This window comes from Mauremys reevesii, linkage group 6 (genome assembly GCF_016161935.1).
Source record: "Mauremys reevesii isolate NIE-2019 linkage group 6, ASM1616193v1, whole genome shotgun sequence".
In the NCBI taxonomy this organism is placed as follows: domain Eukaryota; kingdom Metazoa; phylum Chordata; order Testudines; family Geoemydidae; genus Mauremys; species Mauremys reevesii.
In genome coordinates this window covers 47,299,047-47,325,380 of record NC_052628.1, presented here as the reverse complement: position 1 = coordinate 47,325,380, position 26,334 = coordinate 47,299,047, and the positions used below count along the sequence as shown (strand labels likewise).

The following is a 26,334-nucleotide window of genomic DNA, read 5'->3' as shown; positions in this document are numbered from 1 at the left end:
CGTGCCCCAACCCTCTTCCTCAGCCCTGATCCCCCTTCTGCCCTCCGAACCCCTTGGTCCCATCCCAGAACACCTTCCTGCACCCCAAACTCCCCAGCCCCACCCCAGAGCCCACACTCCTAGCCAGAGCCATCAACCCCACCAGCACCCCAACTCCCTTCCTCAGGCCATAGCCCCCCTCCTGCCCTCCAGACCCCTCGGTCCTGGCCCAGAGCACCCTCCTGCACCCTCAGCCTCACACCAGAGCCCACCCCCCAAGCCAAAGCCCACACACACACACCCCACACCCCATCCCCTAGCCTGGAGCCCCCTCCCACACCCTGAGCTCGTTTCTGGCCGCACTGGGTTTAGCACTTTCACATGCCAACGTCTTCAGAGCTAAAGTGCATTCAATTTGTGACATCACATTACTGTTCTGGAGGTGTGGAGAGGCATCTTGCATGCCTGCACAGGGTGCACATCCTCAGAACTGTCTGTAATCCCATATTCTCACTCTGTACAGTTCTGTTTCCTGTTGTGTTGCTTTGCATATAGTTGTATACAAATTGCAATCGGGACTCTTGGGTGGTATATTTAAGGAGATACTCTCACAGAATATCTCTTGGAGGCACATTACTGTTAATAGCAGATACTTTATAGGCAATTCTGCCTGACTCATTAGCTGAGTAGAGAGCAAGGGTGCCGGAGCCTTCCCAAAAGTGGAAGGGCCAGGGGCCTCCACCCACTGAGGCCTCACTCCTGGCCAAGCTGGAGCAAGGGGGGAGGGGCGAAAGCTGCCCCCTGCCCAGGGCAGGTGGAGGGACCCATGCTCCCCATGCTGCTCTCCCTGATCCGGATCCAGCCCGGCGGGGCTCAGAACTGCAGCCCGGCCATGATAAGCATAGCACACACAGACTCACAACTGGCCCCAGCAGCCACAGAGCAGATGGACAGTTCGTGGCTCCCCATAGCTGCCTGCAGAAAGGCTCTTACCATGGCCACACTGTGGCTTTGAGGGCCCTCTCAACCCTGCCCGGAGCCAGGTCAGGGAGAGCCACATGGGCAGCTGTGGGGAGCCAGCATGGAGTCACGGCAGACTCTCCACCTGCCCTGGACCAGATGGGGAGCCTGGGGGCAGGGACACAGGCTGGGGGCTGCTCTCAGCCCCCCCTCCCCCCCCCCCCCGCATTGCAGGCAGGTGAAGAGTCTGCATGGCTCCCCGGCCGGGCTCCACGCTGGCCTGGCTGTGGTATGGGACCTTGGGGGAAAGAAGAGGGGAAGGGGACAGGGTCTGCCCCTATGAAAAGTGGGAGGGCCATGGCCCCCCGGGCCTTCCTGTTCCAGCACCACTGGTAGAGAGGAAAGTGTTTGGACATCATGCATAGCAAAACCCTTGTGTCATTCCAAGACCTGCTGTGAAGACAGTAGCCAAAGGATGCAATCAGAGTGTTTCCGTGAGCAATGGGCTTAGTCACAGGGGTTGGTGCTGATGAAACATTTCATGGATGTGTTTGAGAGAGATCTGTGAAACTGATTAAAAAAACAACCTTCACTTATTGGTAATTTTTAATTCTGTGCCTCTGTTAGGTTATATCAGATGATCCAGATTGTATCAAGTGTTTGCACTGGCACCATATGGGAAAGAATAGGTTATCCTCTAGTTTGAACAGAATAATTATTAAAGTTTGGATATTTTCAGGCGGGAGAGTTTGAAGGTAAAATTTTGCCCTCGTTGAAGTCAGTGGCAAAACTCCCATTGACTTCAGTGGAGCCTTAATTTTATTCCAGGTGTTTTAAGGAGGTCAGATACTTTCCCAAGTGTCATTAGAATGAATTACTTAGGAATACCCAGTTTCTGAGGACTTGTTTGGGTTTCTATTTGGTTCTCCGCATAGCAGCAGAATCCTAAAACGATAGGAATAGGCGCCTAGAAGGTGGGTTGTTAGATACTTTTGGCCTGACATGACTACATGTAGAGAAGCTATGAATAGTTATGGTATTGTCTTTGCAGAATGATATAGCTCCAGAGAATTTGTATTAATACTCTGTATCCATGTAGTTGTGTAAAATTTTAAGTTGAGTTGGTCAAAAATGTCATCTTGGGAAATTTAATAATTTCACTGCATTAGTTCAATGTTCCAGATGTAAACAAAGGTTTATGTATCCTTGAAAAACCAATCAATTAAGGCACTGAAGTATTATAAGATTGAGCTTAGTTATATTAGATAAATAGAGGTCTGACATTTTGAACCTAAGTGCTACTTTGGTTCTTTGTTTTAATAAGCAGTGGGAAGAAAATAAATTCAGTCCTTGATTTTTGAAAAGGTGTTTTTGTTTCTTTTACATTGCATATCAGTGGGATGAGCTCCTACCATCTGTCATTAATGCATTGCTTCTTGATATCAGAGTCCCCTCACTGATAAGGATATTTGCTTTGTATAATTTTAGAATTTAGGTGTTAGCAGAAATCAAATTTTCAATATATTTGGATACTATTTTTGTATTTTCTCAGGATACTTTGTTTTTTTTTTCTACTTGTATTTGCTATTTAGATTTCAGGATACCAGTGTCTTGTGCTGCATCCTTATACAGACTAGTTGTTTGTACCAAGGATGTACTGTAGGAAAATTTTAAGGGCCAACACAATAGAGAATATGTTTTAACAAAGCTTGTCTTTGTCTAAGAAATGAAAACTTGCGTATAATTCCTCTTATTCTGAAACATCTAGCACAGGGGTGGGCAAACTACGGCCCATGGGCCACATCTGGCCCACGGGACCCTCCTGCCCAATCCCTGAGCTCCTGGCCCAGGAGGTTCGCCCCCAGTCCCTTCCCCGCTGTCCTCCCTCCCCTGCAGTCTCAGCTCACAGCGCTGCAGGCGCAATGCTCTGGGCAGCAGGGCTGCAAGCTCCTGGGTATTGCAGCTGCAGAGCCCAGCCTGATACTGGCAGCGCAGTAAGGGGGCAGGGAGCGGGAGGGTTGGATGGGGGCGGGGCAGGGGAGTTTGGGGAATGGTCAGGGGCCGGGGGTGTGGATCGGGGTGGGGGCAGTCAGAGGGTGGGGAACAGGGGGGTTCAATGGGGGCAGGAGTTTGGGGCGGTCAGGAAGCGGGTGGGGGTGGATGGAGCAGGGGCAGTCAGGAAGAGGGGGATTGGATGGGGTGGGGGGCAGTTAAGGGTGGGAGGTCTGGGGCCAGTCAGGGGACAGAGAACAGGGGGGTGGATGGGGAAGGGGTCCTGGGGGCCGTCAGGGGCGAGAAGCAGTGGGGGCAGATAGGGGCGGGGGCCAGGCCATGCCTGGCTGTGTGGGGAGGCACAGCCTTTCCTAACTGGCCATCCATACAATTTCTGAAACCTGATGCGGACCTCAGGCCAAAAAGTTTGTCTGCCCCTGATCTAGCAGCTGCACCTTCTGATTCCTTCCTTTTAAAATGTTTGCAGCTCCCTAGGTAATTTATTTATAGTATGTTCATTTATTGTTAGTATGGGCACTTTTTTCATATTACATTTACCATTTTGGACAAAGACACTTTCTCAGCAGAGACTCCAGCATTCAATAAAGAATCATAGAGCAAAGATGCTTCTGGGCTTTCAGCTGGGTTTCTTCCCTTTTACAGCAAGCTTTCTGCCTTTGGGTACAGCAGACAAGGTGGATGAGGTAATATTTTTTTATTGGACCAACTTCTGTTGGTGAGAGAGGCAAGCTTTCAAGCTTACACAGGGCTCTTCTTTAGGGTACAGAAGTCACTTTGATGTCTCAAGTTAGCAAAGGTTTTGCTACTAGCGTATGACTGACTTCTGTAAGTTAAGAAATTGATTATTAACACTGTTTATCTTAATATTTTTCACTGAGTGTTTATATAAAGCAAAATGTAAGCCCTGGGCAACAGCTTCTGTAGAATTGGGAAGCTGGCTGGTTGCCAGGGACAAAACTTAAGCCCGATTCTTATTAAAGGCTTACAAACAGAGCTAGGTTTTACAGTGCTCATGAAGGATCAAGGGGGGTTCCACAACTGGTAAATTGGAAGGTAATGATCACATACGTAGGCAGAGTGAGGAGTTCTTAAAAGGTTTATAAAGAAGTAAAAGCAAATGCTCAAAAATGTTTACAATACAAATCCTATAATCACATTGTGTTCATGAAACAAAGCTAAAGCTCTGATGGTATTTGAAAAGAAAAGAAAATATATGTGCATGCAATAGGGTTAAAGAAGTACAGTGGCAAACAAATAATCAGGATATTGATTTTAAAGGATTTGGGTTTTTTTTATTGTGTGTAATGAATTTTACAGTGGAGATTACATGGTTAGGTTACAAAGATCCATAGGAAGAATATTTGTTGACTGGCAGACTAAATAAAAACTCAACCATAAATTATTTTATATACTATAAAGATAACAGCTAAGCTGGAACCCAAGTCCAGTTGCAATATAGTTTGCAGGAGATGCCAGCAAATCTTCTGTCATTCATTATTCATTGGCTGTCAGAGGATTTTCTCCATTTAATTGAGAGGAAGGAGAGACAGTCCATATAAACTGGAGAGCTTTAATATTGGAATAAACCAGAGTCCATATAAAAGAATAGCAGGTTAAAGGAAAAGTGTATTTTTGTTTACACCAAACTATATATGTATGTAACTCCCTGGAGACTTTCCATGGAGATGGCCAATGATCATATAACTACATTCCCATTTCCAGCATTGATTCCAGAATAGGAACTGCCTCCAAAGTCTTCTAATTGTAGCTCTGGGTTTGGCTCCAATTGCCATAGTGATGAGAGCCCATCTCGTTAGAAATGTTACTGTAGACTAGAATTTGTGAAATAATCAAAATCTAGACACTTTCTCCTGATGGAAAGTGAAGTAAAAGGCTGAAGTTAAAATCAGCCAGAGATGTCTGTGAAGAACAGAAATCTCAAACAGGTTTCCTAGATCATTTTCTGCTGTCTCCAGTCTGAGTAATGCTGTAAGCAAAGACCTCAGGGAAAACTCTAGACAGACACAAAGCCTGAAGCAAGAGAAGCAAGACCTTTATCAGGCCAGAGGCCTGGTCGTGTCTTCCTCAGAAATCCTTGGTTCCTCACCAGACACAAAATCTTGATGCAAAAGCAGAGAGACCCTTTTTGAGATGCAAGGACTAGGTCCTGTTCTCAGAAGTGCCTGGGTCTCATTACAACCATGAGCAAGGAAGCAGTCACTGAGTCTAGCGGCATATGCACATATCTCAGTGCACCTGATCTTTTTTCTAGCACCCCGAGGTCCCTTCCAGCCCAACATTTCTGTGAGGTAGTATATTTTTCAGACTGATAGCAAACACAGAGATCACTCAGAGACTGGGAGAATTGAAGAGTCCGTCAACCCTCAGATGAAATTTTCAAAACTCCATTGTTCTCCTGAAGAATTTATTGCTTCACAACAGGTTCAAAAATTCAATTTTAAAAAATGATTAGGCCAAATTTTTCTCTGTTACATTAGTTTAAATCTGGAGTAACTCCACTGAAATCAGTGCAATTACTCCAGATCTACTCCTGTGTTTGGTGTAACTGAGCAACCTTTGGCCCAGCAGTATTTTTTTACTCAATCATCTTGCTTGCTTTTCCTCCATTGTGTGTGGTTTCTTCTCTCCTTCTACCCTTTCCTCTTACAATAGGGTTGTTCTCATCCTTCCTTTCAATTCAGTGTTTTATTCCCACTCCAGGCATTCTTGTGTTGCTTGCTTACTTCTGATGTTACTATGCTGTGTTCTGTTTTCAGTGTATTGTGTTGGTAGTTATAGTGAAGTTCAGTGAAATCCTACATTCTGAAGCATTGGCACACAGTGCTGCAGAGGAAAGTACTCTAAGAAATGTCATTTCGTTGACAGACCACACCATAGCTGGAGAGAGCAACACGAGAAGATAAATTGGAAAGTATAGCATCCCACAAGATCAAAGCCTCTGAAGCTGACTCACTCTGGGCAGTTCTCTAGCATTAGAAGACCCTAAGCCCTGAGTTAATGGAATCTGTGAACTAATGTCTGCATTCTGAGCTGTGAACCATCACTGAGAGTTACAATAACAATGTTAAAAAAAGAGAGAAAAATGATAATGTAAAATTAGCGGAGACTTTTACAAGTATATTAAGGGTCTTGAGCAATACTGTAGATTAAATTCCATTAAGGAGAAAGGTAATACTGGCATTTCCTATTTAGCTTTAATTTCAACAGTTAAGATATTTTAGTCAGAGGGCCTGATCTAAAACCTACTGAAGTCAGTGGAAATACTTCCGTTGACTTCAATGGGCTTTGGATCAGGCTCAGAATTATTTAATTATGATCCCAGCTATCACATGCTGTGATAAAGGAATGGCCCTCATGCTTCTTTTCCATGTAAAACCACCCTTGAAATAAGCCCCAAGCATTTTTTCCCCCTGAGATTGAATTTGCTGAGCATCTTCATACAACCCACTAACAGTTTCCTTGCACCACTGAACATGTATTGGCTGCCTAATATAATAGGAGAATGATTAAGCTACAAATCACTCCCGCTGACTATGACATCAGATTCTGTTTGATAAATACTGGAGCTTCAAGTGTTGCATTTGTAAGTAATGATCCTGAAATGAGGCCCATAGAGATATTGAGCAAAGAGTTACCTATTTTTGCAGAATATGTTTAGCTTTTCAGTGATTAGACCAATTTGAGCTGTGAAAGAGACCTTTCATTTCTTGAATAATTACATGAGATTAAATTATCAGATTATCTGAACAATTATAGAGGAAGTTTCACTTGGAATTAGACTGCAACACTCATTATTATTTTAATTTCTGGGTCATAAATGTGTTCAGGTACTAAAAGAAGAAATGTACTTTTTTGTCCTAGACAAGAGAACATTTGACATTGCCATGTTACCTTTCCTTTCTCTGGTTGGTATTATTCCCAGTAAAGTTCCAGGCCTGGGACTTCAGTAACCTTCAGGATTGATGAGTCAGCTCCACATCCCTGCAGTCTTTCATCACACCACATGGTAGCTGCCAATTATGTGGGTAATAGGGCAATCTGCTGTGTAACTGAAAACCAACACTCCAAATTCACATTCACTTCTGCAGAAAAATCATAGTGTTAGAATGTTAGAGCAGTAGTATTCGGTGGAAATACTGAATACAGTTTCCCTGCCCTTGCCATTTTCTAGGTATTTAAAATTAGGGGGATAGGGTTGGGGAAAGATTATTATGAGCACATGAAAGAATTATTGCATCCTTATAATGAAGGTTTGCTCATACAGTATGATGAATTGACTGCAAAAACCTCCTATGAGCATGATGCTTATAAAATGGAGGTTTACAAAGCTTGATGACTATTTTAAAATTAAACACATACCTTTCTGTCTATAAGAAGTTGATGAAAGATAAAGAGAGGATGAGATGGATTAGATTTGCTCCTGCTCTTGCAGTTTATGCAAAATATTAAATATTTAGCTGGTATTTATACATAGGACAAAAATTTAGTGGGAGCAGGGTGAGGGTCCTGGTTTCTGTTTTCTGCTGCCATTTTATTTAGAGTTTTAATATACTGAATAGTTAGGATATGTTTTTAAATGATGTATGTGTGTATAGTCAGGCACTCTGATACATCAAATAAAAGAATTGCAGTTACCTTGCCACTGACTGAGCAGTGGACAGTAGCCAAAAAAGGTGACTTAGTAAGTGAATCTAAAAAGAAGTGTCATTCGTTGTTAATAGATTTTTAAATAGTCAACATTTTTTGATGCAAGGGATAGAGAATAAGACTGAGAATATCTTATTGCCCTTATATAAATCCGTGGTATGCCCACATCTTGAGTACTGTGTACAGATGTGGTCGCCTAATCTCAAAAAAGATATACTGACATTAGAAAAGGTTCAGAGAAAGGTAACTAAAATGATTAGGGGGTTGGAATGGGTCCCATATAAGGAGAGATTAAAGAGGCTAGGACTTTTCAGCTTAGAAAAGAGGAGACTAAAGGGGGATATATAAAATCATGAGTTGTGTGAAGAAAGTGAATAAGGAAAAGTTATTTACAGTGGAGTCGCATGTTATGCAGGGGTTAGTTTCTAAAGTCAGCGCGTAAGGCGAAAATCACGTATAGTCAAAATTACCCTTGAAAATCCCTTAAATCTCCCATAAAGTACAGTATACTGTACATGGTTTTGTGTATACAACCCTGTACAGTAATATGTATAAATGTATAATGTATGCAGTAATGTACAGTATATAATAAAGAGTACATATGCAAAATATAATTTTACTGCATTTTTAATTACGGGGGTAATTACAGGGGGTCGTCAGGGCTTGATGTTGATCCAGGAGATGGAGGAGATGGAGAGCTTGGGTGACAGAGAGTGAGTTGTAGACAAAGTGGTTGGCTCTGGTTCAGCTCGAGAAGTTGATTGCGTAGCATCATCTGCTGCTGGTTGTTTTTCCTTGAAAAAACATGGTGATCGGCAACTGTCGCTGTTGTCTCTTGAGCTGCTCAAACATTTCTTGATACGGTCTCAAATTGTCCGTAATACTACGTGTGATTTTGAGGCTTTGTTCCATAGAGGGATCGTATTCAGAAATTAAATCATTCAAGTGTTTTGCTGCTTGGAACACTTCAGCAAATTTATGAAGATTCCAACTTGCTGGCTCTTCCTGGAAGTTCATCGTCATCATCTTTGTCTTCTGTAGATGATTTTCTCAGTTCCTCTAACTCTTCGCTAGTCAATGTTTCTCTATGGCTCTCAATTAATTCTTCAATTTCTTCCTCAAGAGTGTCGATGAAGCCATCACCACCCACTTGCCTGGCCACCTGAACAATGTGTTTCACTTCTTTGTCAATGGTGGGGAAACCCTTAAAATCATCATACATTCTTTCCATAGGTTTCGTCAACATGCATTGATTGTTTCAGGCTTGATTGCATCCATTGCCGGTTTAATATAAGTGATGCAATCGGCAAAGTTGAAGGACTTCCAACACTCCATCACATTAAGATTGGGATCAGCATCCATAGTGCTACGTATCCGTGAGAACGTAAGCCTCGTGTACATGGCCTTGATACAGCGAATCACGCCTTTTTGCCTTTTTAGGGCATGGAGATTTTCAGCCCTGTAGAGCAAGCCCGGCTTTATTAAATGCCCAGCCGCATTGCCACAAAACAACACAGTCACATGGTCTTTAGCTGCTTTGAAGCCAGGGGCTTGTCTTTCTGACTTCGAAATGTAAGTGCGGTTGGGCATTTTTTTCCAGAAGAGCCCAGTCTCGTCAGCATTAAAAACTGGTTCTGGAAGATAGCCCTTTTCTTCTATGATTTTCTTTAATTATTCGGGGTAGGCTTTTGCTGCCTCTTCATTGGCAGATGCAGCTTCACCAGTAGTCTGCATGTTTTTGAGGTTGAAGTGGTTCCTAAACTGTTAAGCCAACCTTGGCTGGCTTTGAATTCTTTCTCATCAGAATGCTGTCCCTCTTCGGCAGGAGGTTTGAACAGTGCGTAGAGGCTAAGAACCTTTTCTTGCAACGTGTTGCCATCGATAGGCATATGTTTGCGGTTCATGTTTTCCAGCCATAAGATTAGTGAAGACTGAAAAGGCATTAAAGTCTTATCACGCACCTGGCTCATCACCTTAGCAGTTATTGGAGCACTTGATGCCATGGCTTGACGAATTTCTCTCTCTCAACTCTTGATGACATGGATGCTAGATTCGTTACGGCCATATTTACGCGCCACATTGGAGACCGACATACTGTCTCTCAATAAGTCGAACACAGCCAGTTTTTCCTCCAGCGTTGGAACAGCTCGCTGTTTCTTCGGTTGAGCACCAGATGAAGTAGTTGGCTTGCGTTTAGGGGCCATGTTGTATGAAAAATACGTATCTTTAAACACTAGAATCACACTCAGCATGGTGAGATGCTCACACTATGAGAGGCATGCAGGAACTGAGACCAACTGAGGGAACAGCAGATTCACATCTCACGCTCACTCCGGGGCATACGTTCATTGAGTGGAATGATGGGTGGAATCACCCGCACTATTTACAGGTATCTTGTTTTTCTTTTTTTTGTCGAGCACGTTTAGTTGAATTCGCGTAAGTTAAATGTGCGTATGATGCGACTCACCTATACTTGTTCCCATAATATAAGAACTAGGGGCCACCAAATGAAATGAATGGGCAGCAGGTTTAAAACAAATAAAAGGAAGTTCTTCACACAGCACACAGTCAACCTGTGGAACTCCTTGCCTGAGGAGGTAGTGAAGGCTAGGACTATAACAGAATTTAAAAGAGAACTAGATAAATTCATGGAGGTTAAGTCCATTAATGGCTATTAGCCAGGATGGGTAAGGAATGGTGTCCCTAGCCTCTGTTTGTTAGAAGGTGGAGATGAGTGGCAGGAGAGAGATCACTTGATCATTACCTGTTAGGTTCACTCCCTCTGGGACACCTGGCATTGGTCACTGTTGGTAGACAGGATACTGGGCTGGATGGACCTTTGGTCTGACTTGTGGCTTTTAACATATGTGAGTTGCTCAGATAATATATTGGCAAGTACAGTACTGTTAAAATACAGTTCTACTAGTCTACAGAAACAAGATGTAAGAACTATCCTAAACAAAATTAACTTGTTCCTTTTTAAGTAATTGACCACATACCTTTGAATGTTTTAAAGGAAAATCCAGAAAGAGACTTATTTATATGGAACCTCGACCTGCCATTTGTTACCATGAAAACTGATAGAAAAGAGCTTGCAGCACACATAGAGAGCCAATAAGGGTTAAGATGCTTTTTAAGGATTAGGTGTCCACTTCTTATAGACTCCACCTAGCTTTCTTGCCTTCTCCCGTCCATGCTCTCACATTCCTTCAACAGGCACTCACACTCCCTCTCCTACAGACAGCCATGTATCCTCCATTTTTTTCTGCCCAGATATGCTGCTCTCTCTCTCTTTCCCCAGCAAGCTTGCACCTTCCCTACCCAACCACACCCTGCCTGCTCCACATCCCTCTACTTACATGATCTTGCTGCTGCTTTGGGGTGGGCTCTTAATGCTGCGCTGACTTATTACACTGCCACTGTTGCAACTTGCTGCTTGCAGTTGGCAGCTGGTGGGCCTAGCTCTGCTAGTGCTGACTCTTTTTTATTTGCTGGCCAGTTCACCATTCAGTTTGCCACATTACTTAACAGTGGAATATGGGGCATCTGGGATCATGCCATATGCTCTGTGGCATGGATGGTAAATGGCCTAATCAATAAAGGCTAAACAGCTGACTGAAGACGAGGACCCAGCAAAAAGACAGTTGTGACAGCAACCGGGAGAGAGCAGTGGCTAGCTAAAAAGAGGGGAAACAGGATTGCCAGGTGGTTGGCCACTTCCCAGTTTCACTACAACCAGCTGGGACATTGGGACTGTCCCTCATAATTGGGAAAAACTCAGTGAAAAGGGACAGCTGGTTACCCTGGTATGCACATGTAATCAGTTTGAATTTTGAATCCCTATTTACACTAGAAATCCAGAAACTAAGGCTCAGAGGCTTAGCCAGTAACCCACTCAGTAACAGCTTTGCGTTTGAATTGTTCCTTACAACACTTCAACATTCTCTACTAGAATTATTGATTTTTTTTTAAAAGAGATTGCAAGCCCCTGGTGGCAGGGACGTTGTCTTTTAAACTCTCTCTAAAGCAGAATATATTTTAATTCTAGATAGACAATAACTTGCAGTTGAATAAATAAATGTGTACCAGTGGTACATGGCAGTGGTGGGAGGGATAGCTGCTGCACAGGGAACTTAGGGGAGTGGGGAGCTGCTGGGGGAGCTGCTGGGGGGCTGCTGGTCCACCCTGATTCCAAGCCCCCACCAGCTTGCTGCAACGGACTGCTCTTCCTGCAAGCAGTGGACAAAACAGGCGGCTGCCAAACGACGTTAGAAGGGAGCATTTCAAAACTTTAAACAAGCATGTTCCCTTATTGATCAGCAACTTAACATGGAAACAACGTTAACTGGGACGACTTTAAGTGAGGAGTTCCTGTAATGTTATCATCACAATCATCACCATTCACTAGAATATTTTAAACTAACATTTCCATCAAGTCTGCACATCCTTTTTCTCTCGTTGCCAGATGATCTGTCCCAAATTCTTAGGTACCCTGTTCTTGCTTGGGTCTCAACATAAAACCCAATGTATTTGTTGTTGTTTTTTAAAACTTACCTATTTCCTCAGTTGTTCTACCATTTTTTTTAAACCTCAGCCTTTACATGCACCAGCATGTGTTCCACTCGGGCAATTTGGTTCTCCACTGCTGTCAGTCTTGCTGAAACATTTTTCATCCAGATTCTAATGAGGTTACTGATTAGTGTACAAAATCCAGTTTTTCACTCATGGTCTCTCTAAGTGCTCTCAGGGAGCTGTATTGCTTCAGCCTGGTGGTAATGATGCAGTTTGGGTCACTAGAGGCCTGAAGTACTCTGTTCAGACCCTGGGGATGAGAGGGAAGGAGTGTTTCATGTCACTAACAAATGATTTCTCAAGCTAATTAAGGATCTGCTGTAAAGAGGATCTTGATCCTTTCTTCTTCAGCTGGAAGCGTTGTAGCTGTGGCAGAGGCCTCAAGAATGCTGGCGCAGAGGATTTTGGACTGTGTCACAATGTTAGCATTACTTGATGGTGTGTGTTTGGTTTTTGTGTTAAAAACACCAGAACAAATGCATTCTTTTACTACTCACTAAAAAAAATCACTATTGAAAGATGAGCCTTCCAGAACTCATATTGTCTGCCTTGTGGATAATGGAGAGCAACTGTGTTAACCTAACACTGAGGTTTAAATGTCCTTTTGACGGTCTCAATTTGATATCCCCAGCATCCAAAGAAGGTGGAAGAGTAAAAAGGTTCTATTTTCTGTTTGCTGTATTAGGGACAATAGTTTGGAGCTATCCAAGGCCCAGGCCCCTGAAGATTTAGATATTTTTTAATGACTAAATAAAGATTCAAATTGGGGAAAAAAAACAAAAAAAACCCATCAACCTTGGGGTTATGTTGCACTGTTGTTTTTAGGCCAAAATCCTCATTCATTTCAAAGGGATCTCTTGCTTGGATCTTTGGAATCCGTCCTCCTCACCTAAGGGTAGGGTAAAGCAAATTTTGCTGCAAGGATTCATGAGCATCAGGAGCTGGTTTCTAATGAAATGGTTGACATGCCCTGATATAGTCTCTTCTGCCAACTTTGTAGCTCACATGTCCTAGCTGATGTCATCTGTAACAGCTGAGATCTTTTGGGTAGACTTCAAAATATTTATTATTTCAATGTTTGTTAAGGGAGTAGTTTGTCCTCTGGAATTTAGCTATAAAAGAGGGTCTGAGTGTCTACTGCCTGGCCCCTTTCTTTATGTAGTTATTTACATGTATCACCTGTGTAAGCAGGGCCGGCTCTAGACCCCAGCGCGCCAAGTGCGCGCTTGGGGCAGCATGCCGCCGGGAGGGCAGCAGGCGGCGCCGGTGGACCTCCCGCAGGCGTGCCTGCGGAGGGTCCGGTCGTCCGGCGGCTCTGGTGGACCTGCCGCAGGCATGCCTGCGGAGGGTCTGCTGGTCCCGCGGCTCGGGTGGACCTCCCGCAGGCATGCCGGCAGATGCTCCACCGGAGCCGCGGGACCAGCGGACCCTCCGCAGGCACGTCTGCAGGAGGTCCACCGGAGCCGCGGGACTGGCGACCGCCAGAGTGCCCCCCGCGGCGTGCCGCCGTACTTGGGGCGGCGCAATTGCTAGAGCCGCCCCTGTGTGTAAGTGTGTGTGTGTGTGAAATGCTGTCACCTGTGTGTGTGTGTGTAATCTTGATTCAATAACATTTAAACCCATCATGCACTCTTTGAGCAGGGGAAAATGACTATACATGGTGCAAAGCAGTAGAGAATCAAGCCCCTAATATGTGAATACATGTGTAATATCCATAAATAGGGCTTTTGTTTGTTCACAGTAACACTGAAAATATGCAGGGCCTTTTCCTTCGCTTGCATCCAAAGAAACTGAAAAGGGATTTACTGATTGCTGTTCCTCAAACATAGCATCATTCTGTTGGGGTGAATTGTTTTTCCCTGAAGTATTATTTTTATCCATAAAAAAATTCTTCTGGGGGTTGGAGTGGGACCCTTGAAATTAATATGATTTGTGTTTTACTTGTTTCCTTAGTGTCTACAGCAATCCAGGAATGTTTCCGCAAGACAAAGGCATGTAGAGAGCTATATGTATCAAAGCTAATTTACAAGTACATAGAGGATTTTGAGAATCTAACTGCTGACCTTTTACTTTCTATTCACTAGCAGTGTGGAAAAAAATCACTAGAGAGCTTTGCTCACTCTGTCATCTGTTAACCCTATGTTGTGTAACGATACTGGTAACATTTTATTCATGCCTTTGAAAAAGAAAAGAAACTTTAAAAATTTTTTGAATGAGAAATAGTTGTTAAAAACTGCCAGGCAAAGACTGACTATTAAATGTTAGCTCATGTGTTGAACACTCCTTGTTTCTAAATGGATTGCATTCTCTCTCATCCCCTCTAGCCATATTTATCACAGGCTGATTTTTATTACTATTGTTTCTCAAGAGAATTCCATAGATGCCGCTTTTTTAAATTTCATTTGTGTAAGAAAGAGAATTGATTTACATTGTGCAGCCAAGCATTGGTATTAATGATTGATGGGGTTAAGAGCTGATGGTAACATCTCTGCTGACTTGCTTGTTGGCACAAGCATGCATTCCTGATGGCTTAGTATTATGCAGCAAATCTGGGTAATGATAAATACAGCAATAATTAGGCTCATAGCAGTGCCTCCTTACCTACACATGCCTTTCATTTATAATTTTTATACACAAATTTTATAAAATTAATTGTGATATAGCCATCCATAGAATAGGGACAATACGAATGCTAGCAGTAAAAGGGTTTCCATGCTGCCTAACTGACATTGTCAACCCTAACCTGGAGAGGTCAGTTCTGTGAGAGGGTGGTTCAGTCAGTTTTTTAACAAGCATGACTACCTAACAATGCAGCAGTAGTTGTAGTGGACCAAATCCTGATCTCAGTTATACCAATATAACTGAGATCAAGATTTGATCCAGTGGGTTTAATGATGTGGTTGCATGACCAGAACTGGACTGATACCAACCTAATTCATACACAGAGCAATTGTCACATGGTAATTACTTCTGATCACTGTTGACTTGGTCCAGAATAAAACCAGCACCATATATGTGCAAGATTCTATATAACGATCTATATATATTTTAACCAGATCTTTTATCTAATAAATTCAAAGATGATCCAAGACACACAATATTTCTTCCAACAGTATCAGTCTTAATTTCCTAATTTCTTTAAATAGAACATGAATCCATCTTCATCCATGGTTTCCAGTGACTAGAAGTAGGTAAAATGGCCAATGTTTCCTCGCACTCACTCTGTGCGGGTGTAAATGATGTTTTCTTCCTCTCTTCTGACACTTCACAAACAGGAGTGGTGACTGTTCTATAAAATTAGTGGCCATTTGTTGTAACAATCTAGTTTTTAAAAATTAAACTTTCAGAGTGAGCCACATTCTCTTACATATATTGTTGTTCACTTGGTGGCCTGGGATCTGTACTATTAAGTCGGTTTTGCAGCTTGACAAATGCCCATACTACTTCTGCTCCTCTGCTGTCAATGATGTCAATAGAGAAGCTCCTGCAAGATTTTAATAGCTTTTCTTCCTTCCATCTAAACAAACATTATGAAAATTCTTGGCAAACCAGCAGCAGCCCTCTTTAAGTCTGCACTGCTCTTTGAAAGTTTACACAGAAGCATAGTAGCAGCTGTAAGAGCAGTTATGATAGGGAGAAAGATTTTTTGAGTTTTACATGAACTGAAAGTTGTGAAAACCTTGTCAAGGATAATCCCATGACTGCAAAAAACTGTTTCATTCTTATATGCAGGTTTTTTTTTCAGTTTGAGGGCATTATGAAAAGAAAAAGCAGATGGTTTTGTTTGCACAGGTACATCTAGTATAATGATGAAGGTTGGGACTTGGCCTGAGCTGTTACAAAAACATCACTGAAAGCATTTTCCAAAGCTAGTAATAGCATTTAAAGAGGAACAGCTGCAGTGTTTTATAAAATTAGTGGCTATTTACTCTAAAAATCTAGTTGAGATAATTTTTTTAAATGTTTTAAAATCTTGTGGGGCTGAAGGCATATAGACACTTGGCCCTCAACCTCATGTACCTCACACCATATCCAAATCAGACATATTTTAGGTGTACCCACACCTCGGTCCCTAAATGTACAGTTGTATCAAATTTAACCAATAGGAGATGAGTTACTGCCCCATGTAGCTCTCAGTATGTATGTACCGGTGTTGTTGTTGTTTATATAGCATAGTGATTAAACATTTGTAGTGTTCTGACAGTCATCAGTGTTGGTCAGCATTCTTTTAATTTACTTTGGTACAAATCCAGATTGCAGTTACAGAAGTGTAAACTGGGGAAGCTTCACTGAAGTCAGAATTTGATTCTTTGTATTAAGCTGGAGTTGTGCATCCTTACATATACTTTGACATGGAAAAGAATTTTCATTGCCACCAAATTATCATATAAAAAATATTTGCAGTAAGTGAAGGAGGACCGGTTTTCTGTTCTTCTCCCAACACTAAAGGCCATATTCTATAGACTGCCCAATCTCTTCACTGAGGAAGCCAGCAGAATCCTTGACATATCAAATTTTAGAGGGCCCTCTAAACTTCAGAGTCTAAAGCTTCTGTGGTGAAGGAATTAGATGGAGGTTTTATTGAAGTTAGGCCTAAATATGTGTTTCGGTTGGGGAGAAGCAGGTGAATGCATGAAAATCAAGTTACAGATTGGAATGCTAACCCTAAAACTTGCTGTCAAGGAGTGATGCCTGCCCCTCCCCCACTCACCAGTACATACATTCATACTCTCTTTCAAGTAACATAAATAGAAAAAAATAGCTGGCGCAATTACTGAGTTTTTTTTTAAGCTATCTGTATTTGTGACGGGATCCCCGGATACACCCTGGAACTGGGATACTGTTGTGCCTCCTTAACTTTCCAGCCTGGGCTGTCTCTCACGGTGCTTTGCTAGTGATGTGGAAAACCCCAGATATGTTTTTATTTGTATCTATTATGTCAATAATTGCATAATAAGCACACATTTAGGCTCTGAATATGCAAATTGATCCATGGAGGTGAACCCATGCACTTGCACTGAATCCCATTGAAGCCAAAGGGGCAGGCAGCAAACCCCTCCAGGCGCTGCTCTCACTCAGCACAACAGCATGTGGAGCCACACATCCAGCTAGTTGCAAGAATGCTCGCTGAGCCACTCAGAAATCACACACAGAAGGGCACCAGCAAATTTCCCAAGCCCCTTGCCTTGCATCCAAGAACTGAGCCATCTTCAGTTCATTGCCCAGTCCATCCCTCGATGTGGAAAGGAGACTCACAAACCTTTGTAAACTCAGCTGAGATTTCCCAAGCACTTCAAGTAAAACACACTGTTTTAGGTAAAATCTGAAACAGATTTATTAACTACCGAAAGATAGATTGTAAGTGATTATAAGTTCTAGGCACAAAAGGTCAAAGAAAATAAAATGTAAGCACCAGTCTAAATCTTAAATCTTATTAGACGAGGTATTTGGATCAAGCAGTTTTCTCACCCCACCAGATGTTACAGTTCTTAACACACAGGCTTCCCCTTTAAGCTGGGACCAGTTTCCTCAGTTCAAGTCTTTGTCTTCTCAGCGTTAGCGTAGGTAGGAGAAGAGAGCGGCCAAAGCATGATGCCACTGTCCCCTATTTTATATCTTCATTCCATGTGCATGGAAGACACTAACCTGGTGGGCTTTGCTGAGTCACAGAATTGAGCAATCCCCCTGGTGTGATCTTGTGCAACTGAGTCATAAAGTTGAGCAGTCCCCGTTGTGTGGTGCTTACGCAACTGTCATTGAATTGTAAATCCTTTGTTTACTATTCTCCCGCTGGTCAATGGCTGGTGATGCTCGTTCTACGCCCACCAGGGTGTTGTGCACCTCCTTTGTTGTTGTCACTGGAGAACTAGCATTGAGCGACTTCCAAACTCACAACATACTTCACTAACAACCATACAGCAAAATCTCATGTCATACACACTAACAATATATATATTTGGACAGAACAGTGGGTTTCAGCAGATCAGGATCTTTCACGTGGTATCTTACATGGCATGCTTTGTATGAAATACATCATAACTATATGACACGGGTGAATATGGAGTTTCCAGGATGCTGCTTTGAGGTACTTCCCCATAGTGTTATTAGCCAAAAATCTTTAAATACAATCTCTCCTCTTAAATTATACTACCCATTTTGTATTTCTTTCCTTTTTTCTTAGCTCTGTCCTCTTTTCTTTGCATGTCTTCACCTCCCCATGATTTTGTATGTTTATTTTTTCCCTCCACTCCTTTTATTTCTGACACACAGAGGCTTTCTTTTTTCTTCTCTTTGTTTTTGGTTTTCTCTCTCCTCCTCTTTGCTTCAGTCTTCCATTTTAGTTGTCTGACGGATTTTTCCTTTTATTATTCTTGTTCTAAAAACGATATTTCACAATCTGCCTCCCTCTGGCAGAGCTTCCTCCAGAGACTGTTGATACTACTCCATGAGTCAAACTAAAAGGGCTACCAGAAAGCAACACAGGCACATACTTATTCTCTCAGGGGCTCAATGCACTGCCCCTGCAACGCTCCTCACCTGCTGGCACAGAGAATGGAAGATCAAGCTCGGCTTTTAATTCTCCTGGTCTGCCACTAGCCTGATGCTCAAGTGTCTGTCCTTCTCCATTTGTATGCTTCATCCCTCTTCCATCAGCCGGTTGTATATTTCTGTTCCCCTTTCTCTCATTCCTGTTTGTGCCTGTCTCATCCTCATTTCCATGTCCTTCCTCTCCTTCTTTGTCTCTTGTGTGGTCCCTCAGGATTGCTGTTCTTTCCCTAGAGGGGCCCACAAGAGAAACAGCAAAATGATCCCCTGGTACTGCAGAAAGAGGAGCTTATGCTGGGGAAGTGCTATGTGCAGCACCAATATATCAGTGGAACTCCCATGCTGGATTCTCTTGCAGAGGAATATTTAAAATGGGATGGTGAGGTTACATGGGAAGCTACAGATGCCTGCAACCCAGGCTGAATCAACACCACCCTCTTAGGAAGTGTTTCCCGACATGCTGCTTGCTTCTGATTTATTTATTAAGGTTTTTTAAGAGGAATTTTCCAACTTAGCCAATGGGCAGTTTACTCTGGGCTTCTCGCATATTCCTTTAAGCCATAATTAATTAATTAAATTGACACCAAGATGCTGCTTACAAGAGACAGTTATTCTGGTTGTTGGACTAATTGCCAGTCAGGGTTTCTGGATGGCATTCCTTTCACAATAAGGCTGCTAATTAATCTTGCTGCAATTCTCATAGAAAAAATGCTAATAAGCATATCACCAATTAACATAAGAAAAAAAATGTCAAGAGCCCTGTTGTGTTTTAGGGAACGCACTCCCAGTGAGATGAATATCACTATTAAATACGGAGACAGACTAACTACTAAGTATGAAAGCCAATGTGCCATGACACAGCACCAAAACCACACAGATTTTATTCATTTAGGAACCTGCATATTGAATGTCTGTTCACTCTTATTTAATAACATTGACCGTTAGAAATTCTGTGTACAACTGAAAGATCAAGGAATATGGGACAGGAACATTGCAAGGATTCTGCATGTTTGATAAATAATTTCTCCCAGAAAATTATTCATAGTGTTCTTATTCATAGAGTATATAGGTGAAGTAGCTTAAAAAACACATTAAAGACATGGGGACAGGTTCTCAGATGGCCCATAATCTGGCCCATGATCCCCACTCAGAAGACCTTATAATTTAATTCAGACAGACCAACAGGTACACCTAGGAACAATTCAATCACAAAGGGAAGTTGGAAGAGACAGGGGTAGGTGCTACTGCCAGTTGGTGAAGACCTTCAGCAGTGGATCTGGCCCATCCAGGGGAACATTGGTGGCATCTCTGGATGCATGTAGGTGACACTGCCAGTGCCCTTGCTCTGAGTGCCATGAGAGCTGGCCCACTGGAGGACATGTGCTTAGGTGAAAGAAGTGTTGGTTTTAACTTATGAAGCCTTATGGTTCTTTTTTCCTCTCCTGTGCTTACAGGTCAGAAAATCCTTCACCACAGAAGTGATGTCTTAGAAACAGTAGTCCTGATTAACCCTTCAGATGAAGCAGTTAGTACTGAGGTAAGTCAGCTGGAAATGTCTTATTGGATGTGTCATAAAAGCACCATAAGTGAATAAGAGGAAAGGGTATTTTGACTGTAGATAAATGAACATGTGGGAGTGAATGTCAGTAAAAGTGTCAGCCTTCTCTTATCTCTTCCTCTTGTTTCCTTTTCCCATAATAGGATTTTAAAGGACATACAACAGGAATACTCATATCTCCTTTCTCAGGGTTACATTTCCAATAACCCACTAAAATCTGTTTTTGATTAAGTGGAGGCAACTGCGATGAGAGCTCTTGTGCTGCTGCTCCCGCAGCCCTCCCTGGCTTGGTTCTGTATGTCTATTTTAAACTTCATATAAACCAGGTCATCTGAGACAGTTTTAGATGTTTGAGAAGGATTATCATGTATATAACATCTTTCCTCCAAGAAGTCATATGTCATGATCAACAGAGTTGGAGGCTATCACGGAACAAGAGATCTCCAAGTCCTGCATACTCTTTAGAAGAGGGTCAAAGCACCAGCCATGTATCTCAAGACCCCTCTTAAGAGAGAGAGGCAAAGCAGCATTCCATCCAGGAAGGTGTGGCAGATAAAAATAGGGATACTTATACAGTTAACAAATAATTTTCAGTGTGCATATGGATGATCCCTTCTGAACATATTAGAAGTATAAAACCTTCAAATGGGTATTTTGTTGCCAGGGATATAGTTTTAATTGCTGTAAACTACCAAAGAAGAGATTCTTACTAACATTGTGTAACATTAAACACACATAACCAAAAGGAGGATATACTAATCAAAATGTTTAAACCTTTAAACATCAAGTAAGTCATCTCCTTCTAAACATCAGTTTGTTTGATGATGCTCTGCACCGAGGTGAATACACTGTGCATTTCATAAAAGCGGTGGCACCACAAAAAGCTCATGCTGCAAAAAAAACTCTGTCTAAAACTCTAGACAGGATTCATTCTCTTGTCTCTCTAAGAACCAGACTAACACGGCTACCCCTCTGATACTTGACATCTTTATTACAATTTCTCTTATTTCCTCTCTGCTGTTATAGAATCTCTTAAATTGCAGTAAATTTATTTAGTGAGAAAAGATAGTCAGTTCAGGTGGCAGCTCTTAGGTTCTGCTGTTAAAGTCTGATCCCCTTTCTTCTTATAAAGGAAGAAAAACATCAAAAAATGGGGGCAGGGGAGAAGAAAGAATGGCAAGAGGTAGGAAAATGCAGCTTCTGTCTCTGAGGCTTGCAGTTCAATTGATGGAAGACCATAGGAAAAGCAGTTGGCATGCAGGTCAGTTAGTAACTCCTGCACCCTGGCTTTACTGCCTTGGCTCTGGAAAATGTTTGGGTAGGCTACTCTTAATTTCCTCTAACCAGTCTATGGGAGGTAAAGGGGTTTTTTTGTTGTTTGTTTTTTCCTGAGATTTGGCTGTTCTTCAATGCTTTCATTCTGCCAAACTGGTAACAGCCAAAAGTTACAAGGTTAATTTTTTCTTGGCTAACTAAGCGAGACTCTCATTGGGCAAAAGTCAAAATGGGAATTAAGAAAGCAGAAGAAGGAAAAAAAATGGGAGTAGAAATAGCCATCTCACCCCACCATATGGCAATCAGGAACATTAGGTTCATATCGCAGGAGTAGCTCAGGACACAGCCAGAGAGGAGATGATGTCATTTAGTTCCATCTCCTTGTCTAGTCAGGATGGAATATCTGTCAGAGTGGGAAAGAAGAAGGTTCATGGTGTGACTGTAAATCTTTGGGACCTGCCTTGTGGTAATTAATGATGCAGGTTTATGCACTGAGCATGATGCTGCCTAAAAATCCTAACATGTTCAGTAAGCTGCAAATACTCCCTAGGAAAGACATGTCCAAAACAGGCAACATTCTTGTCCCATCAAAACTGACAAAACAAAATACATTTCCTATAGTCTGTATATGGACAGTTTCTCTCATTTTAAGAAGATTCTGCTCTTTTGCTATAACAATTTTATAACTTTACCACATCTGGAAAAAACTTCTAATTAGCTATTTCTTTGGGCCAGACAAACTCATTAAACACCATATATTTAACTTAATTCTGGGCTTTCTTTCAACAACATGTAACTTCCTGATATTTTTCATCTACTTTGAACAATATAGGGCTTCAACCAAGGCTAGGGTTGAACACAACATATCTCGATCCATTTTATGCTACGTTATTATAATTTATTTTAAAAGTAATGGTCTAATATCAATGCACAGAATTCTGATAGTCCCCCATTCGGCCATCATTATACTCTTTTTATCTTTGTCTCTTCATTTTTTCCATACATGCTATGTATTATGTTCTTAAAACTGCAAGTATTTTTTTTTCCTGTCATAGTTTATCTCTGTAGAAACTCTTTAATCATCAGTTAATAAACAAAATTGAGGGGAATTATATGACAGTCATGTATGGGTGGTTCATGAGACAGGAAGTAATTTTGTGGCTGAAAAAGCTGGTGGTTTCATACATAAGCTGGCTGACTGCCCAGAACTGCTCCTGCAAAGAGAAAAAAAAATTAAAGAGGGAAGCCAGTTCTTTAATGGATTTTAATACAACTAAAACAGATGAGACTTGAGCGACGTACATCTGCCAGCCGGCCAACACTTATCAATGTTCTCTTCTGAAACAGAAATCCTTGACCCACCAAGGATATTGTTGGATTTTATCATCCAGCACAATTAGTGACAAGCCCGTATTAGGCCTGCTTTTAATTACGGGGTCCTTCTGCTGTTCAAACTTCAGGGTCATTTAAGATCAAAGTGGAGGTCTTCCTGATCCATACTCTTCAGTGGCCCCTTTCAACTCATTCTAAAAACAGAGTTGTTGAACAGAGATTTAGGTCAATACTGCATCCTTCCTGACATGAGACAGAATAATTTAGGGCAATTGATCGCTTGACAATCAATATATAAAGTTATAAAACTAGCTTGCTGGAAGTGCTGAGAGATGCTGTTTTGTGCCTTAGAAATATTTTGCAAAAAATGTATTCAAGAACACAGTTCTTTACACAAAACTCAGTTGGATTCCAGTCATATTTAGCCAGCAGACATCCCTCTAGATCTACAAGCTTTACTTTGACAAAAGGCTGTCAAGCAGTGATGGCGCAGTGGTAAAACTTGGGAATTATCAGCTGTAGTGAAGGCTGTTTTGAAAGTGAAAATAATCTGTACAGGTAAAGAGAAAACATATACACACACACAGAGTTTTAATATTCAGTATCTACTGTAAAACTTCAAAACGTTGTTCTACCAGTAGTAATCTCTTTGAACCAACAGGCATCCATATAATTTGCCAATGTATATTCAGAATAATATGCTGTGCCAGCACAGTACAAGTTCGTGTCCATTTTTTTCTGACTGAGCATCACATAGATTGTGTACCTGACTATTTCCTATTGGTTAAAGTTAGGAATGGGTGAATATTGGGGCGCATAAGGGTTCATGAACTTTGCGGATTTTTAGTTCACAAAACTAGTCCAAGTTTATACAGTTTTTCATTTAATTTACCTGTTTTTTTCCTCTTCATGATAAATTTAGTTGTTAGTAAAGTTTTTCTAGCTAAAGAGCAGGTAGTGCTATGCATTGGGGAAAGAAGAACATTCCTCCCAAAAAAATGGTAGGCAGATATAAATGTTTGACCTGTTACAGTGCAGAGGTCATGTTGGGCCAATATTGTCCCTGATGTAACTCCATGGACATCCAGAAGCAGTACACCAGGAATACATTTGGTCCATTGTAACTTTTTTTATTTTAATTTTTCACTCTCCTTTGCTCCTTTTTCACATTCTCTTCAGTTATTTTTTCACTGTACCTGTTCTCCACTCATTTTTATCCCCTTCCCTTTAATTTTTCCTTTACTGTTTTTTCTTTCTGCTTCTTTTTTAAGTGAGATAAGTTAGGTATTCTGTGTAACTCTCCCTGAGTGTCAATGGAATTACATTAGGGATGACTTTAGCACAACATGTTCTGTACACTATAACAGGTCAACCATTTGTTTGCCTACCTTTTTTGGGAGGAATATTTCATTGGACCATCTTCTGTTAGTGGAAGAGACAAGCCTTCAAGCTTTCCCAGATCTGAAGAGCTTTGTGTAAGTGTAAAAGCTTGTGTCTCTCACCAACAGAAGTTGCTCCAATAAAAGATATTACCTCACCTACCTTCTCTCTAATATTCTGGTACCAACACAGGTACAACAACATCTTTAAGAGTCCTTTATAAATAGAGTATGATGGGTTCGGTCACAGAGATCCCCTTGGGACTGTCACCTGATGTGCTGGAATTACTTCTGAGCCCATTTTTCCAAGCCAGCTCGGGACTTCCAGAACCCTGTCTTGTTGAGCCAGACACGCTAGCCTGCTGCAACACAGACCCAGGGTCTGGTCCACACCCCCCAAAGCTACATCTTAACTGAACACAGCTCAGCAGGTTACCTGTCTCCAGCACCAAGACCCCAATGGGATCCAAACCCCAAGTAAATCTGTTTTACTCTATATAAAGCTTATACCGAATAAATTCATAGCATTATAGAGGGTGAATAATTTGATAGAAAGACATGCACAGTTGTTTGCTCCCCTTGCTATTAATCACTTACTCTGGGTTTATTAATAAACAAAGGTGATTTTATTAAGTATAAAAAGTAGGATGTAAGTGGTTTCAAGTAATAACCGACAGAACAAAGTAAGTCACCAAGCAAAATAAAGCAAAAACACACACGTCTAAGCCTAATACATTAAGAAACTGATTACAGGTAATCTCACCCTCAGATGTTCCAATAAGCTTATTTCACAGACTAGATTCCTTCTTAGTCTGGGCCCAATCCTTTCCCTGGCACAGTCCTTGTTAGTTCCAGCAGACATCTCAGGTGGTAAGCAGGGGTTCTCTCATGACTGTCAGCCCTGTTTGTCCTGCTCCACCCCCTTTTATAGTTTTGGTACAAGGCAGGAATCTTTTGTCTGTGCTTGTTTCTTCCCTGCCCCCCCTCAATCCATGGAAAAGTACAAGGATTAAGATGGATTCCAGTATCATATGTCACATGTCACTGTAAGACCCCTAGTCTCCCTGGGTTGGCCCCTCTGTAAACAGGAAGGTTTGCAGGTAAATAAACCATTTACAACCAATTGTCCTAGCCAATGGGAGCCATCAAGATTCTAAACCACCATTAATGGCCCACACTTTGCATAATTACAATAAGACCTCAGAGTTATGCTTCATATTCCTAGCTTCAGATACAAGAATGATACATGGATACAAATAGGAGAAATATATTCAGTGGTTTATAACCTTTGTTATGATACCTTACAAGAGACCTTTTGCATAAAGCATATTCCAGTTACATATTCACACTTATACACATATTTCCATAAAACATATGGAGTGGAATGTCAGAGTAGAAACCCAGTAATGGGTGGGTGGGTTTGAAGTTAGGCAAAGCAGGGTTTGGACCGAAGAGGAAGGTTGGAAATGTGGTAGCTGCATTTAATTTTTGTGCTTTTGTTCTTTACCTTAGGTGCGCTTAATGATCACAGATGCTGCAAGACACAAGCTTCTTGTACTAACTGGCCAGTGCTTTGAAAACACAGGAGAGCTCATCCTCCAATCAGGATCTTTCTCGTTCCAAAAGTTCATTGAGATCTTCACTGACCAAGAGGTTTGTCCTTAACAAAAAATCTTTTATAATGTTTTAGTATGATGAAGTATTTTTAGATGCATTGAAGATGGCCACCTTGATATACTTGAAACTAGCATTGATGCCTCAGTGTTGGTGTCCTTTGGCCCTCTGTACACAATTTTCTTTAAAATGTCTAATTCATTACTTTAGTTTTCATGTAACAACAAAATTAAATTTTAATTTGGCAAATTGCAATAACTTTATGAAATAAAAAAACCAGGAAGCCTTTTACAAATGGAAGGTAAAATTCCCATGTCTAAAATGTAACGCTTATTTATTCAGTATACTTTTACAAGGCTTTTACTTTTACAATTAAGTTTGACACTTTGTTTATATCAGTTCTTGCCTGATAGCAACTACCTTGTAGATAACATTAAA

The 26,334-nt window shown here is 41.6% G+C and overlaps 1 protein-coding gene and 1 long non-coding RNA gene across 2 annotated transcripts in view; one reads left to right on the top strand and one right to left on the bottom strand.

Moving 5' to 3' along the window:
• The window catches only part of MAP1B (microtubule associated protein 1B), a 108,186-nt gene that overhangs the window by 56,228 nt on the left and 25,624 nt on the right, over positions 1 to 26,334 (top strand). The window contains exons 3-4 of the mRNA XM_039543857.1: positions 20,193 to 20,275; positions 25,795 to 25,935. Coding sequence (XP_039399791.1) covers positions 20,193 to 20,275; positions 25,795 to 25,935 — 224 coding nt within the window. The remainder of the gene's footprint in view (positions 1 to 20,192; positions 20,276 to 25,794; positions 25,936 to 26,334) is intronic.
• LOC120407786 lies at positions 17,556 to 25,923 on the bottom strand. Its single transcript, XR_005600252.1, has 4 exons — positions 25,790 to 25,923; positions 22,874 to 23,097; positions 21,859 to 22,785; positions 17,556 to 18,968 (listed from the first exon to the last, which is right to left on the bottom strand). It is a non-coding gene; the product is annotated as an uncharacterized LOC120407786 (long non-coding RNA).